Here is a 17302-nt window from a genome sequence, read left to right on the forward strand (position 1 = left end):
TCCAACACTGGTGCAGTGACCGAGTGGTGAGCCCTGATGAATCTGCCATGAAGTGCATAAGGCAGTGAAACTTGTTGGCTACAGGTATTGGTATGAGACGTTGTGCTACCAGCCTTTTTATTTCATCAGTACACATCAGATCTATTAATAAAGGTGTACTATTGGTGTGTCTCTGCCCCTTTTTTTGCACCTGTCCTTTTTCACAACACTAATGGTTTTGTTTTGGACACTCTTTTCCTTCATCTTACTTTGAAAAGGACTGGCAACCGATGATGAGATAGGGGCTGTAAACTGGTAACATCTGCCAAGTGCCCCGAGGGTTGTTCGCCCGTGAGGTGTCATTCTTTTTCACTACACATTTTTCACTCTATTTATTTTTAAGTGTGGGTGGATGTACTGTCTCAGTTGAGCAGACATCTGGGGATGTGTCGAGTTGAATTCCTTTCGGAATCTCCCTTTATAGCTACAAACAATGGTTTGATTTGGACAACTAGGCAGAGATAGAATATACCCAACTACATATAGAGAGGATGCAAGACTGGATCTAAATAGTATAGTTTTTTCCAGAAAATAGTAATTGGATGCCTATTAGATGAATGCTAATGTCCAGGGTATAGGGATTTTTTGATATTGACGTCTGTTGAGTGGAGGGCTATCCCGTAGGTACCCTTATTTCCCTCTTGATCCTTTGCGAATTACATCCCTGGACAGGAAACAAGCATCCTGGGACTGGTTTTTTTCACCCTTCATCAGCCAGGCTAGCTTGAATCCAGTGGCACAGTGAGCAAGGGACCCACGTCTGGCGCATACCCATCCCACTTAGGGTGATAAGGTTAACTGCAAAAAATGATGGACGGAATGCTGAATGATTCAAACATTCTCCCCCAGTCAAGAGATCTGAGTTTCCCTCGCATATGTCACCCCAAGTTGGAAGGGTATGCCCAGACGTTGGTCCCATACTCACTACACCACTGGATTCAAGCTAGCTTGGCTGATGAAGGCTGATGCCCTGAAACCGGACCCAGGATGCTTGTTTCCGGTCCAGGGAGGACCTGGCTTGGCAGTTTGGGCTGGACGGTTCTCACAAGGAACAGGGTCAAGACTGATTTGCATATGGCTGTGTCCCAACTGGGGTGGTGTGGTGAGCAAAAGAATGATAGATTTAACCCAAATCCTTGTGACTGGGGGTGAATGTTTGCATTGTCCAGCATTTTGTCCATCAATTGTTCCTTTACATATGTCACCCTAAGTGGGTGGATCCCATGCTCACTACACCACTGGATTCAAGCTAGCCTGGCTGATGCAGGGTGATGCCCTGAAACCGATCCCAGGATGCTAAAACAATACTAAGACGAGAACCTAAGGGGCAAAAACCTCAGAAAAAAGTTCTAGGAAGTGTGCTCATTAGGGGTCGCCTATGTTGCCTATGTTATCTATATTATTGTCTAGTATGGGTAGGTAAAAAAACTCACTAAAATAGGTGGGGTACAAATGACCCCTGCAATGATTGAAACAATCTAATTTTCAAGCAATAAAACATAAATTGATGTCTTTATACTGATACAATTTTCCTAGCTGTTCTTGTCCTAATATAATGATAGGAGACTTATATTCAATTTTGTGATACAATCATACAAGTAAATAGGAGATTCCATCAAGGTATAAAAAAGTATTTGAATAGATTTATACGGCATACAATACCAGTGGTATTGTCCCCTATCGTACCACTTTATGAACCCCTCATATGAAACATTGATACGTTATAGCATATTAAGTGTGAATTTAGAAGTTGTAAAACAAAAACACTGCCCTGACCCGATCAAAGGAATCAATTAAACAAAGGGGATTGAAAAATTTGTGACGGAACTGTTCAAACATAGGACATATCACAATTTGCAAAATATCACTTTTAAAAGACAAATTACAGGAACAAAATGGATCGGTATACTTAAACCATTTTTCCTCTGGATATAACAACTGATGAAACAGACCCAGCCTAAAAATAGTTAAAAGATAGTACTGGTGAACAGGCATCCCATAGAGTAAGTATGACTCTATCCCTGGAACTGTCTTAAACATGATACATTTTTAAATAATGATTTGGCCAGTGATAGAGCTTCTCTCTCAGCAGCCTGGAACTAACTGTCTGTTGGACTCCTCCCTGCGGTCATGTGCATTCTTGTCAGTAAGTGAGTGAGGCTACGGTGTTGGAGAGTGGAACGCCGTTTGGAACTGGCATCGCGGGATTTGCCTCACGGTAGCCGTAGCCGTAACCATAACCGTAACTGTAACTGTAACTGTAACTCCTCTGCCACTCCTCCGAGGGCTGTGTTGGGCGTTCCTGCTACTGGTGCTGCTCCTTCAAGAACCAGGCGCGGTGTGCTACCGTCGCTCACGGTCTTTTGCAGCCTCTTGCAGTGGCAGTTGCAGTTGCAGCTGAGGTGATATGAGACAAAAGCCCTTGTGCCGGCAAAGAACACGGAGCACCAATGCCATCTGGAGGTAAGGAGAGGAAAGGGGAGAGCTGAGCTGAGGGGAGAGCCATGGTCAAGTACTTACTTTCGGTTGGTTGCGGCCCCCTCTCGACTCCCACTTGACCCTCTTGACTCTCCCAACCCCTCTTCAAACCCTGATGGCCATAAGGCCCTATTGCTCTGTCTCGTCCTGCTGCCTCAACTCTTCACCAATTCCTGCCTGGGGGCCCGTGCAGAGGAGTAAACGGTAGTCAGGTGGCCTAAGTCCCCCGAAATCCAGAGATTCAGCAGCAGCATCAGCTGCAGTCCAGCGGCCGTCAGGCTAATTAGACGGGTCGCGGGACCAGCAACTTAGAAAGCCAAGCACAAGCGCAGCCAACATTAGTAGGTGGCTGGTAAGTGAGTGACCTGGCAGTAAGCAGAAGTTGGCCGAACTGGACCCGGTGCAGCTTGCAGGCGAGCTGCATTGTCACCGATTGCCTCCCACTTCTCCTCCTGCATTCAGAAGCAGCTTTGCAGAAACAGAAAGGAGAGCAGATAGAGAGCAGAGAATAAAACAAGGGCAAAGCGGTGTACAAAGACAACGAGAGCCAGTAGCAGCTCTGTGGGGTTAGGAGTTCTTTCTTGTCCCGTCGCTGGGGGTTGAGAGTCTTGGGCCCCCGACTTCTTACTGCACCTAGCCCAGGAGGGGTTCCAGTAGGTGTTTCTCAGTGCACTTAGTGGCGGCTGACCAGCTGTCCTCTGCTCCCAGCGTCTATTCCTCCTTGCTGGGGAAACTGTCCGGTACACAAAGATGCAACTAAAGCCAGCAAGCAGATCCACGGGAAGTGAAACTGTGAGAAGTTGGCCTGGCATATGCTGTCCACTATTCTAGTGGGCAACTTGCACCAGTCCAAACAACCCTTATTGATGGTAGGTTTAAAGACAACCTATATAGAAAGCTATCCTAGTGGTAGCTGTGGAGAGCAGCCTTCAGGCTAAGTCTTGAAGGTATGTAAAGCAGCTTGTTTTGCAAGTCTATAATCTCATGAATGACCAAATGAAAGGAGAACCACACTAGGTACATATATAAAATATATGTATTTATTCTAAACACATCCCTCTAGTCTTTTACTGAGGCTAGAGGCAAAAGTACATTTGGTAAACTTATTTAGCACACAGTAAATTAGCACAATATATGATTAGCCCTAGGGGCGTAACAAACCATATACTAAGAAAGTTATATAAGAACCACAGTAGACATAGAAACAAGGCCTAGGGCCTATAAAACCGCTGGGGCAACCAGGAACCACCCAAGGTAGTGACAGAGGAGACCCACGGGGGACGCGTGCAGTGTCTAAACACAGCCGAGAATCACCATTGACTTCTATGGAGAAAGTTGAGGTTAGAATTTTAAAGATTAGGGACACTTAGAAGTGGACTTGGAGCAAATCCCTTCAGAACTAGGCAGTTCTAGAGTCAATACCCACTGTAGCACCAGAATACTCGAGTTACCTCACCCAGGGAAGCCGGGTGCATAGGTGTCTTTTCGTTTCGGGTTTCGTCGTCGTTTTCTATGGCGAGCTGCGGAAAAGAGCTGCAGTGACTAAGTAGAAAGTTTCCGGACGGATCCAAGGATGGATCGGAGATCTGAAGAACCTGAAATCAGAGGGGACAGAGTCTGGGTTACTAGCCAGTGACCAGGAAGGCGATGAGCAGATGCCCACCGATGTCGGGTGATTTCAGGTGCAGAAGGTGAAGCTTGACTCTTCAGACATGAGGACCAGAAGGCGTCGACAACAATCAGGAGCTGGATTTGAGCTGTGCCATGAAGGATGTCGAGTACTTTGGTGTCGGTATCTGGATTGGACCCAACAAGCCTTGGCAACAGCAACCCGCGCAGAAAGCAAAGTTTGGCTTCGGTGCAGACCAAAAAGGTCTGAGGGACTCACCCTTTGTAGGGGAGTCAGGGCATATCTGGAGCAACCAGAGAAGCACAAGAAACAGAAGAGTTACCTTCGTGGTGACCCACCAGTCGACGGTCCATGGATCGCAAAGGGGCCTCAAGCAGAAATGCTAGAAGCGGGCTCACGGAACACTAGTGGAGTGTAGGCCCACAATCCTCAGTGCAAATTGTGCTCGGGCTTGGACTATAATTAGCCCAATGCACAACTTCGGGAAAGCTTGGTAAGTCGATGTGCTAGCAAATGTGCACAGTGTCCAGGAGTTCCGGTTCCACATCACTTGTGAGGGCTACGGGTCTCAGCTTTGCTGGGATCTCATGTTGGCCTCAGAGAAGTCTGGAAGTCTGTGTCCTGTGTCGCAAATTTGTCTGGATCCGGCGGGAGCCTTGGAAATGCAGAACGGCAAGATGCTTCTTTGGTGCCTGTTTGAACAGGGGAGCTAGTCCTTGACCCCAAGGGAGATCCTCCCATCTTCTAGTCGAAATAGAATGTCAAAGTTCCAGGATATATGTTGTAGAGTTTTGTCCAGGTATACTCCAAAGTATTAAGGACTGGGTTCCAATACTTATTCTAAGTTTAGTGGTTGGGCTTACTCTTGGGTCCCAACTAAGGGAGGACCCAGGGAGGGGGTGGTTACACCCCTTTCCCTTTGTCCAGTTTCGCGCCAGAGCAGGAACTGAATGCCCCTGCAACCGGTTTGAACTGGGGTATGCACAGGGACACCAAGTGTGCCCCTAGCATTGTCTGAAAAGCATTCTATGAATGCACCCACCCAGCCCCAATACACTAAAGCCTGTATGGAAGGTGGTTACACCTCCCTGTGACAGGAAACCTATTGTCCAGGCCTCCCCTGCCGGAGTTTCGTCCTGCAGCAGGAGGTCAGACCCGTGTCTGTGGCTGCAGCATCTGTTTTGTGATGCTGGGGCTCTTTTTAACTATTACCGCTTAGGTAAGTGTGTACATGTCTACTCCCTCTAGAAGGGTGGAGGTAGGATTCTAAAGTGCTTGACACATGTTTCCATGCAGCCATTCCAAAGTTAGCATTTACTGTGAGGTTATAATGCACTTAAGAGTATATGGTCTGGCTGCATCACAGAACAGCTTCAGAGAATAGATTCCGAAAGCTGCAGAGTGGCTCAGCTCATGCTTGGGCACCCTCTCACACAAAACCAAGCACTCTGCCTTCAGTATTGATAAGGTCTGCCATAGGAGTGACTTATAGGTTTATATGTGTCAGTGATTAAAGGTAGATATAGGTAACCTATATCTTAGTAAGGGGTGCAAGCACCACCTTACCCAGGCTGCAGTAGCAGACCAGTGGTGCCATTTTGGAAGGCTTCCCAGGGATGGCATAATACATGCTTCGCCCCTGGTAGGCCTCTGGGGTACCTATGCCCTTGGTACCTAAGAACCACATACCAGGGACTAACAAGGGTAACCCAGTAACCAATCTGGAGTGTACCTAAAGTACATGCAATCAAGTTAGAGAGGAAACAGCTAGGCTGGGGTCCTGAATAGCAGGGCCCCAGCTAGACTAAAGTAAAAAAAACAGTGAAACACCAGCAAAAAGTGCCATAGTAAGCAGATCCTACTCTCCTACAGAAACAAGTAAACATAACCTGATTAAGGCAAATATAAAAACTCAACAGGAATGCAATGAGGGTAACAAGCTTAAATAAATATGCGATCTGGCAAGGACAGGAAGGACTTGGCGACAAACCAGGAGCCCACAAAAAAGGAACTAAATCAAAATAAAACACTAGGGAAACGTCTAAAACAGCCGGCGCTAGTACTACATGAAGGAATCCATTGATCTCACCAATAGCCACTATATTTGGAAGAACAACTAAGAGCACTCAGGCAATTCGAAACACCTCATATTCCAATTGCTTAAGGACCCGGTTTCAGTAATCTTTGCCGCAACAGGAGATACTCCAGATTTGGTGACTCCCCAGGCTCGTACAAAGATTTTACAACGGCTGCTTACCCAAGCAGCCCAGAATCTTTCCAATACTCCAATAGGATCAACAATGTCACTACAAACTGCTAGCTCAGCTCAGGACTCCCGTGAGATAAGTCACCAAGCGAACAGTCAGTGCAGGACTCTCCCTGATAGTGGTACTGTCTTGCAACATGTATCTACAACAACAGCAATTGTACATATAGATTCTACAAAAAATAACAACAAGGGGAGCCATTTGCTGCCACTCAGTCCAATTATACAAGGGATAACATCTCAACAACAACAGCTCTTGTACACACAGACTGCAAAGAAAACAATATAAGGGGAACCCATGTGCAGCCGCTTAGGCTAATAAAAACTGAAGGAGACAATATCCCAGTAAGTCTAGTCACTAAACAAGAGAAATAAGACATGCCACCTGGGGCACTCTCTAGGACTCAAGGCAAAGGTCACATATTTATCTCCTAAATGTCTCAATTGAGTAACGAGGACCTAGATCTTTTATGGCTAAACCTACATATCCCAGAAATTTACAAGGTTTACTCACACACTAATAAGTTCAAACAAAACTTGCAAGATGGTTTGCCTGAGGTGTGTCGAAGAGAGGACATGGAAGAACTCCTACATAGCAATAACAATGGGCCAGTTCAGCAAACAATGTTGCCTCAAAAATGCGCTATTAAGTCTTGCCTGCCCCCAGAACTCACTGTAATTGCCAGTTTAGGTACACATTTTCCACTCGGATCTAAGGAAAATGCCAGAAAATAACAGACAGCGGGGCAAGGACCACGACACAGATTCCGATGAAACTCATACCTCCGTTGCTGCAAGCATTGCAAGCATCAACAGAAACTCTGATTATGCAGTCAGACAAGCTTGACATTCAAATAGACCTAATGAACTTTATTGCATCTTACATTGCAGGTATTAAGTCAAAACTGGATAACTTAACTAATCTAATAATGAGAGTACAACCCATTGACTCCACCCAGCCCACTTCATGTGCATGCGGCACAATACTAGATAAGCTAAGCTTTCTACCAACTTTAATGAAACAGATTCTCTGTCTTAACAAACACATGGTTCACTTTAACCACCATCCGGAGAGTATCATTACAGATCATTTTGATTCAACTTCAAACAAGCAGCCTCAGTAAGTAGTGCCAGTCTCCGCACTTGGAATTAATAGCACAACCCAGTCTTCTACTGCAGAAACGGGTGAATATGCAAATGCTGAGCAATTAACGAAACCATTGCTATATCCAGGTCAACCAAACACACTGTTGCAATCCAGAAGGCAGAAAAAGAGAGTAAGGAAAACAAGAAATAGGATAAAGGAACATCCTACAGAAAGCTTCACCAAACTATACCTGATCTTTACTACATCATGTCAAACTAAAAACTTAGAATAAAGTCTATTGTCATCAACACTTGCAAATTCCCGCTAATCCAAACCAACTCAATTAAAGAGACCACAGGAATGAACACAGAAGGCTCTGGGTCTCTTAAAAACAAAAACACTGATACCACTATCTCGGTTTATGCTATAACCCCAGGAGGAAATGGAAATACAGAAGCCTGTTGACAGAGTTGTTTTGTGTGCACAAGAACTCCTGAGGTGAACAGACAGAGAAGGATCCAAAAAAAGGGGAAACCAAGCTCCTTTAAACTCGCATCTCTGATCAACCGCACACTCACTGCCTCCAGTTCGGAAATATTTTACCCAGAATAACGGTAGGTCCTAAACCTGCCAACTATTCAAACAAGTCTTTACACATAATAGAATACTCACTCAACTCTGACGATACACTGGGCTCCCAGCAGCAGGAAATAAATAATAGTACAGACTCACCAGAGATTTCCAAATCATTGCCGCAAGCCAAGAAACGATAAAGGGAACTCAGCTATCACAAGTACCATTACGATATCATATTGCAAGCCAGACAAACCAAAGGAGAGTACACTTAAGGAAAGCTTAAGGGACATAACTAAGCTCAACAGCACAACTCAGCAGATAATATGGACTCCTGAATATAACTCACAAGGCAGCCATGATATCTTGAACAGAAGTAATATACTAACACTCATGGCTATAATCCCAGATCTAAAACTGGTACATACAACCAAAATTCTGGCAGTCCAGTTCCTTACAGCAGACCGAAAAGACTCTAAGGAACAAACATTAACTACATGGCAATCAGCAGAAATTGCTCAGCTAATAATAAACAGCTCCCAACAATTTGCGGACTGCGGTATAAAACTTTATATACCAACAAGCCCTTGCTACCCCTCTCCACTGATTGATAATCCCTTACATCAACCTAAACAAGATCTCAACAATCTTCTGGTTACTAAAGAAGTTTATTCCATACTGCAGAGCGCCAAGGAAAGCAGCAGTTCACATGCGACATTGGACAGAATAGCCATAGATCGTCACCCAGTAAACAACTGAAGCTTAAATGAATGGCACTGGCTTCCGGGTACACTAGCCCCCCCGTAACAGAGAATGACAAAGAACAAACAAAACTAGAAATCCTTACGAGGATGAGATTCACATTCTATCCTGGAAAGTAGCTGGAGCAAATACATTTCTTGAAGAAGGTCTTCCACTACAAGAGTGGGTCTTCTGTGACATAATTAACCTTACAGGAGACATGGGCATTGGAAGACCTTCCTATAGTTGGATTTGCTCGTTACACAGTGGTGGCAGAAAAATGCAAGCAACATGGCTGGACAATGGGGTCCTGACAGTTTGCATTAGCTCTAAACTTTCCCTCTGAATAGTTGAATTCTCCAGATTAGAGTATTCAACATATTAAACTTACATACCATTGCTTGGGAAAAAGACATCAGTAATATTGATCAACTACTACACGCAGCCGAATGCCCCCCCAAAAAGAACAACAACGCACTTTTACTTAAAACCATCTCGGAATAACATTGGGCTGAACCAGCATGGGATATAGTTCTAACTGGGGATTTCAACTAAACTTGTTCCACACAACTGAAAAAGATGAAATTCTGGGATCTGACAATATTTTCTGGAGTGTACTGCAACAGCTCTCAAATAGGCCGACTCAACAGGACAAAATCAGCCGACAGCTGGTAAAAGCTCTAGAATACCAGGGAATGTGTGTGATTAATGGAAGATCGGAAGAAGACACCCCACCCAAATACACATACCACGGCCCAATGTCACAGCCAACACTTGATTACACGATCATAACGCTACCATTAACGCCACTCCTTACTCATTATTATATTGAATACACCACACTGAGCGGCCATTCAATTCAGCACATTGTTTTTAACTTGAACTTGACACGATTTCAAGCCTCTACATCTCAGTAAGGCAACTTGAACACAATAAAACTAAAACGCCTCACCTCGTCAAGTGGAAGCAATCAGCTCCAATTTACAACAACGAAAGTGCAACTCGGTTAGTCGACTCAAGCAACTGTAAGAATTAAACCTCGTCACAAGATACCATGCCTCAACCCACATAAAGGATTAACAAGTGAGGTACAACAATTAAGAAGAGACTTAACTAAAACACTAAGGAAGCTACAAACAAAAAACAGTAATGCCCTGCATGGGAAGCATTATGAGAGCAGAGAAAACATTATTAAAAAAGCTGTGGGGGAACAAAAGATCAAAAGCGGATAACTTCTGGGTAAAACTATTACACAACACAAGAAATCATAACTCAAACAAATGTTGGCAAACAATAAACAAATTGAATCGGCCAAGGAACACTCTAACATTAAATATGCAGGAACAGGAATGGACAAACTATATAAATCAGAAATTTGGAATACAGCACCATATTTCCCAACAGACACAGACAGTGCAGGTTCACCTAAGTCATCCACAGCAACCAGGTGCTGACGACCAACCCACCTTTGCAAATGCGACAAACAAGATCTTTGGCCAAATAACGGAATCTAATACAAACAACTCCCCTTACACAGCAGATGCAATAAAAAGTATAAAAAACAAAGCAAAAGAGATGAAGCAATGGGGCACAATGGTGTCCCGCAAGCCTTTGTTAAACATGACTCAGCTTTCTGGAGCTCTACACTAGAGGACCTTTTTTTTAAGCTGAGCTCCTAAACCAAATTCCAGAGAGCTGGCAATGATCTATTTTTACACAAATGTACAAAGAAGGAGAAAGAACAAACCCATCCAACTATAGGCTAATAGTACTGTTGGATGTCGAATCAAATTACCTCGCCTCCCTGATCCTGGGAGATCTGGTTAATTGGTCTAACAAACTCAATCTGATTCCTGAAAATCAACCGGGCTTTAGAGCAGGGATAGGAACTATATCTAACATTTTATCCATCTTCCTAATTGCAGAGAAATGCAAGACAAAACAAACAGAATCTGCATCTCATTTTTATTGATCTAAAAGCTGCATTTGATAGCGTGAACCGGAATCTTCTGTGGACTAAACTGCGAGCATGGAACATTCCAGAAAGAATTCTAAATGGACTAAATGTTATTTTATACTGATACATTGGTAAGAGTATAACTCGGGGTCAGTTCAAGAGTCTCAAGAAAAATATATATGAACAAAGGCCTGAAGCAGGGATATGTGCTGGCCCCACATCTATTTAATCTTTTTATATCTGATCTGTCAGTAAACCTTAATACAATTATCTCTCCTTTCCCATATCTTGGCACCTTAGCCCTATCAAACCTTGCTCACACTGATGATATTGTGTTAATCAGCTTAACTAAGATTGGCCTAACCAGAATATTAACTGAACTTGCACAATTTCTAACAGCAAACAAGTTAGAACCCAACACAACAAAAACAAAAACCATGTTTATGAGTCATCGGGCAGCCCGCCCGTATAACATCTGTCTGGAATAAAAATCCTTAGAAAATGTGTCTTGCTACAAATATCTAGGATAGTACATTGGCAATGAACTGACTCATTGCGAACAGAAGAATTATATGGCTCAACGGGAAAGTGCACTAACTTTTGCTTAAAATTCACTGGCAAAAAAACTGGAGGGCCAATCATTCAGACCCCTGATTTCAGTAATGACAGCCAAAACACTCCCAACTTTAATGTATGCCAGTGCCTCCCTTTACGGAAAAGACTCAACTTTTCTGAATAACATAATAACTATTATTTTTGAAAAGGTCTTCCAACTCCCTTAAACCGCTTCGCCAGCTCAAATGCGCCTACAATTTGGCTTAAGTAATGAAACACTGGGCCGACTCTACTAATCAATAAAAGTTTGGTATCGGATAAAACAATATGTGGAGAACGCTAGCCTTAATGAGGCATTGTGGCAAGAACTTGAGAATGGGAAAAAATCACCATACACTGTTTTTGTGCACAACACACCTAAATCCTCTTGCACTTTGGACCTTTGGAATAAAAATCTTTCCTTTTTAACAATTAAGTTAGCACCAAACAAAGCCGCAAAACTCCATTCTCTTTGATTGAACAAAACTACTTTTAGTCAAAGATCTCATTCCTTGACAGTACTCAACAACTATAAAGTCCTCAAACCAGCGGCCTATTTAGACCTAACTTTTTCAGTCCACAAAAAAAGGCTGATGGCACTACGGTTTGGAAATTATCCCTCACTATCAGGCACTCCCAGGTGGAAAAACATTAGCTTAAAAATGTGTTGCTTGTATGGTAGTCATCAGGAAGATCTTACACATCTGATATGTACCTGTCAGAAACTTTATCTAGCATGTGTCCCTTTACTAAAGGAAGCCTTCTGGATTAGAGGAATATGATTCTGCAGGTCTGCTGTTATTAGAGGGCTTGATCCATCTGACCCTCAGATGAACTGAAAACTGGTTAAGTTTCTTCATATACATGATCAGGCTATGAAGTCTAAGCCACCATGTGAGGGTTCATCCACTGAAGAAGCAATGCCTACAGCAACCAGTCCACCGGATTGACCAGCAAAGGCCTAATGACTAATATAATAGACCTAGGACCCCAACATTTAATTTATAAATTACTCCTATCATAAATGAAACTAATACTTATGTTACCCATTATTTGATGGTTTTCCATGTCAGTCCCAAACAAATCAATAGTCTTACATTATTTAAATACCATTTTAGAGGGTTTCAGGGAACACTGATAATTGAGGATTTTTGTTTTATGACTGTGTGATATTATATTGTGATATATTGGGTTGATGAAATAATTTCAATGTATGTTTTTAATCAAAGTTGATACATGTAGAAAAAATTGGTATGGTTTTAATTAACTAAACAATAAAGAGATTACATGCTTCTCGCTCAGTAGCCATTTTTACATTAAAAGCTTGCTTTAACCAGGTCATGTCTTGTTTGGTAATGTTGGATGGATTAGAAAATAACCCTGGTCTTTCTAAGTTTATAAAATTATCTCTTATGTAAACAAGCCATGGTAAATTGCATATATTGCCTAATTTCATGCAACCTAGTATGATTAATCTGTTCAGGCTTAGAACTTCTTTTAACCAAACGCTACCCCAGAGCTGTTAGAGCTGTGACCTAATATAATCCATAATGCAACTGATACTTAATTCCTCATGTATAATTTCAGTGGAGATATATTGTCCCAATGCCAAAAGTCCTCTGAGATTTTTATTCTCTGCTATCATTAGTTGTTTTATATTCAATTACCCCATATTTCACTGCCAAAGGTTGCAATTGGTATGCATTTGCCTTTGTATATATCCAGCATAATTTTCAGAGGTTTGTGGCACAAACAGGAGGAGAATTCATTAACACCTGCACAGGCTCGCATAAAGGAACATATGTTCTTTTTAACTAGTGGTTGCCAGCTAATACGATACTTAAATACGGAAAGTTATCCACCTTAATTAAATATGGCCCTGGGGCAAAAAGTGGCATTTTTTATGTACTTTAGTGTCAGGTTCATAAGATGTGATTTAATAAAATTGGTCACACATCCAAGCTATTCATAAAATCAAGAACAAGGGTTAAATGCTGCTGTAATAATCTTGCTGTATGTGCAATTAAAACAGCATAATTTCAAGAGCTCACTGAGGCTTCAGTAAGCCTCGCAACTGCTCAGGACCTATCTCAGGGCTCTAGTGTCTGAAGATTTGCTGTTTTGTTGTGATTAACGCACCAATATGGAGCATCAATATGCTTGATTTCACTTCCATAAACACATTTTACTTACTCAGTATCACAACAACAGGTGGCGAACAATACTGCATTGCTGATGTTTATTTAAATTTCCACACCACTGTTTGGTTCATATTTATTTTTTATTTATCCCAATTTCATATGTAACAAATACAAATTTAAGTTTTGCTTTTCAGGCTGCCTTCACGTATTGTGTACAAATCAAAATGTATTTAGTTCAGTATTTAGACTCTTTGCTGGAAAACTATATTCCCCCTAATCCCTTAATCTCCCCAAAGAATACTCCAGCTCAATGCTTAAGAAACTACCATGCTTGAATGTGTCAAATAGTGGGGTACTACAGTCAGAATTGCATAGTATTTCTATTTCTCACGGGTACCTAAGGGGCAAGCTTGGAATCATGCATTTTTCCTACATCTCAAAATTAATGATACCCGCCACGTTGGTACTGTCAGGTGTGGAATACCAATGTGATGGCCTAATGGTCACATGATGAAGGCCTGCACCATCTTGGACTCTAACTGTGGTGTAACTGACTCACCAATGGAACTCTTTAGTTCTGTATTCAGACCTCATTTCTCAATAATGTATTATTTCATTGCAGCTAATCACTCACTATGGGATACGGTGTTCGTTATGAGTGGATCACTTGGGATTGGTTGAAGTGACAAGCATGGACAGCAAATAGAGGTCACACTCACCGTGAGCAAACGAAATGCCATATCAGCAGGCAGTTGGGGCTGGAGCCTTTTAACCTCATTGACCAACCATGGAAGCTCCTTATCTAGTTGCTCCTCTGGCAGGACGGAGGCCAAATGTCCCAGAGTGGTGATGACCTGTCCCCAGACCTGTTAAGATAAATCACAGCAGGTTTTCAGTTCCACACACTAGACATTAACTTCTAAGAAAACATGAGCCACATGTGGAAGGTGGGGGTTCCCTGGAGAGGCAGCTGCACTAGACCTCTGTTACCTAGGAGGTGATTCTGCCATGCAAAGGCAGTGGTTTGTTTTTACTGGCAGCATAATCTACAAGACAAAACTGAAATGTTATCCAAGAATTTGTTTCCACAAATATTTCAAATAAATTATAGTCCCAAGTTGTTATATTTATCATAATTAATGAATGTAATATCAGAGTAATTGCCTCCTATTCCTTTGTCAAAATTGCATAGATCCTTTTGTTCGCCGCCATACCTTCCTATGCTGCACCCCTCACAACCCTCTCTAGTTTTACTTGGATGAGGGACCCCACCCACCCTCTCTGTTTGCTCCCCCTCATCCATTCTTTAAATGTATGTATTTCCCCTGCCACCCCACCACATCTCTCAGCTGTTTTTAACAATTTCTACTCCCCTACTTAAGTTATCTCTTCCCCGAAGCTCCTCATTACAACTCCTGCCATTAACCCTCACTACCACTTTTCAGCTGTGCCATCATTTTATACCAATGTCCTCTCTGACTCCTCTTCATGTACAGGCTGTGGTAGACATAAAAAAAGAGACTACTGTAACACTGATTTTATTAAATTGCCATAGAATCTCTCTATGTCACTTTTGTTTTTCAAAAATGCTTACTAGACTTAAAAGTATTGCTTAATACTTTAGTATTATAACATGCTTTAGCTTTGATTTTGTTTGATATAGCTGACCTGATATTCTTTTGATACTTGGCCTGGTACAATAAAGGTTTTTACACATTTTAGTCATCTACAATAATGGAGATCAAAAATGTGGGTAAAGAGAATGAATTTCCTTTTTTGTATTTCATCAAATGAAGTACTTATGCAAAGGTAAAGGGAGGGGCAGTCAATGTGTATACATCAGTCATCTCACAAAACATAACAGCTTTCAACCTTCATCCACTGCGCTCTGTTCTTTTCCCACTTTCCCAACTTACCTCCTGTAGATTGGGGATGGTTTCTTGAAGAAATACCTTACAGGTTGAGTAGGCTTCAAAGAAAAGTGTGACTACAGGAGTGTCTACACTGGCAGCAAACTGGCCTGATAACATCTCAATGACTTGCAGAAAAACAGAAAATCACAGTTAAAGCTCAAAGGCTTAAGTGTTGCACTTATCTACACATTTCCCACCTTGCCTGGTAGTGCATAGAACATACTGAGCACAAAACAGTGCAATGTGTCTGCTGATAACAAACGATTATTCACAGGTAATAGTCTCAATACACATAGATTTTCTCTGACTCTCATGGGTCATGTAATGGTTTCCATTTCGCTTCTGCATCCTATTGCACTTTCGTAGCATTCTAGACAATACATGGTAATAATTCTACATTAATGCAACTCATTGTTTTGAACTCAAAGAAAATGAAAGGTCGAATTTGTGTCACCAGATTGCTTTCCACTTAAAATTTGTAACAAAGCAATTCCATTTTGCACAGTTTTGTTGTTTTTGAAATAGGAGTGGATAAATCGGATTTGCACAATAGTGTATGAAGTTATTGGCCCTCTGGGCAAAATAAAAAAGGGCATGTAAAAATATAAAAGATGATGCCTCAAAACATTCCTTATTAGTAATTTTGTGAATCATTTTATTTGGTTAACAAAGAAGTGCTGGTTCGGATATCACCAGAGTAAAAATGTGGTATAATGGTTATGCACTATTTTACTGCTCAGACAGGAAGAAACTGGACTGATTTAATATCACACATCTGAAAAAACACTAATTCACTCAATTTCCTATTTTAAACATAGCAAAAAGTGTCCTATTATTGCACATGTTTAGTTGGGTGCAGATCTTGCTTCCTGCATTTTTTATTTTTCAAGTGGGAAAAATGGTTAAAACCTTTACTTAATATGGTGCCGAGTTTGCAATTGTTCGAGCTGTAGATTGAAACTAGATGTCCGTGCCATTGAAATGAACAATTACCTCTTTAAATTTATGTACACTTTCTACAGGTTTTAATGCTCCTCTTTCCATGGATGTGATTTCACAACATAAGGCCTGTTTTTTTTAGTGTTATAAAGCGGAAACTAGACCCGAAGATATCAGGTATCAGAGCGCTGTACATGAGCACCAGTTTCATTACACAAGGACATATTTATTTTGTTAGGCACGGGGAGACTAAGTGATTTGCCCAGAATCACAGGATGTTCAGCGTCGTTGCTGAGACTTGGACCCTGTTCCCCAGCTTCGAGATCATCTGCTCTAGCCATAAGGCTAGATCCTCTACAGATGGGTATCCCATCAAAAGCATGACGGGATAGCCCCTTCCGTCTTATTACACATACAATATATTATAAAGAACTTATAATAAATCAGATGATGGAACAGACGTCACGTTTGTGATGGAACAACATGTCCCCCAAAACTCTAAATCAGACCCTTAGATTTTTGGTACAGAAATTAATAGGGTGTCTCTCAGAGGTGTACTCTTCAGACAAGAGATGTGTTCCAGTCATGACATAGCAAACTTGACACAGCAGCTCAGCATGCCAGTTCAATTGGCAGATGTATTAGAAAGTAGGGGAGTTACACTTTATGCAGACCAATGTTGCAGTTGAATTCTGATTTGGGTAACAAATGAGAGTTCAAAAAAAAGGGATGAATATGGACTGGTATTCGCTGCACCAAACAGAAATTGCATCTGTTTGCATGAAGGCTGTTCTCAGGTAATATTACAAAAGAGAACTTAATAAAGGCGTACTCTCCCCACACTCCCCAAGCATCAAACAGAGCCCCACCGTTACACCATTGCAAGTACACACCAAGGCTAAACCAAAATTTCTGGTTGACTGTAGAAGCAGTCTTCATTATAG

The 17302-nt window shown here is 41.9% G+C and overlaps 1 protein-coding gene across 1 annotated transcript in view; it reads right to left on the reverse strand.

Moving 5' to 3' along the window:
* LOC147727442 (maestro heat-like repeat-containing protein family member 1) overlaps positions 1-15536 on the reverse strand; it is a 109006-nt gene extending 93470 nt beyond the window's left edge. The window contains exons 1-2 of the mRNA XM_086963118.1: positions 15423-15536; positions 14226-14372 (exon numbers count right to left, since the gene is read on the reverse strand). Of these exons, the coding sequence (XP_086819244.1) occupies positions 14226-14372; positions 15423-15536 (261 nt within the window). The remainder of the gene's footprint in view (positions 1-14225; positions 14373-15422) is intronic.
* Between the last annotated feature and the right edge of the window lie 1766 nt (positions 15537-17302).

This window comes from Lissotriton vulgaris, chromosome 3_1 (genome assembly GCF_964263255.1).
Source record: "Lissotriton vulgaris chromosome 3_1, aLisVul1.2, whole genome shotgun sequence".
NCBI classification, from domain to species: Eukaryota; Metazoa; Chordata; class Amphibia; order Caudata; family Salamandridae; genus Lissotriton; species Lissotriton vulgaris.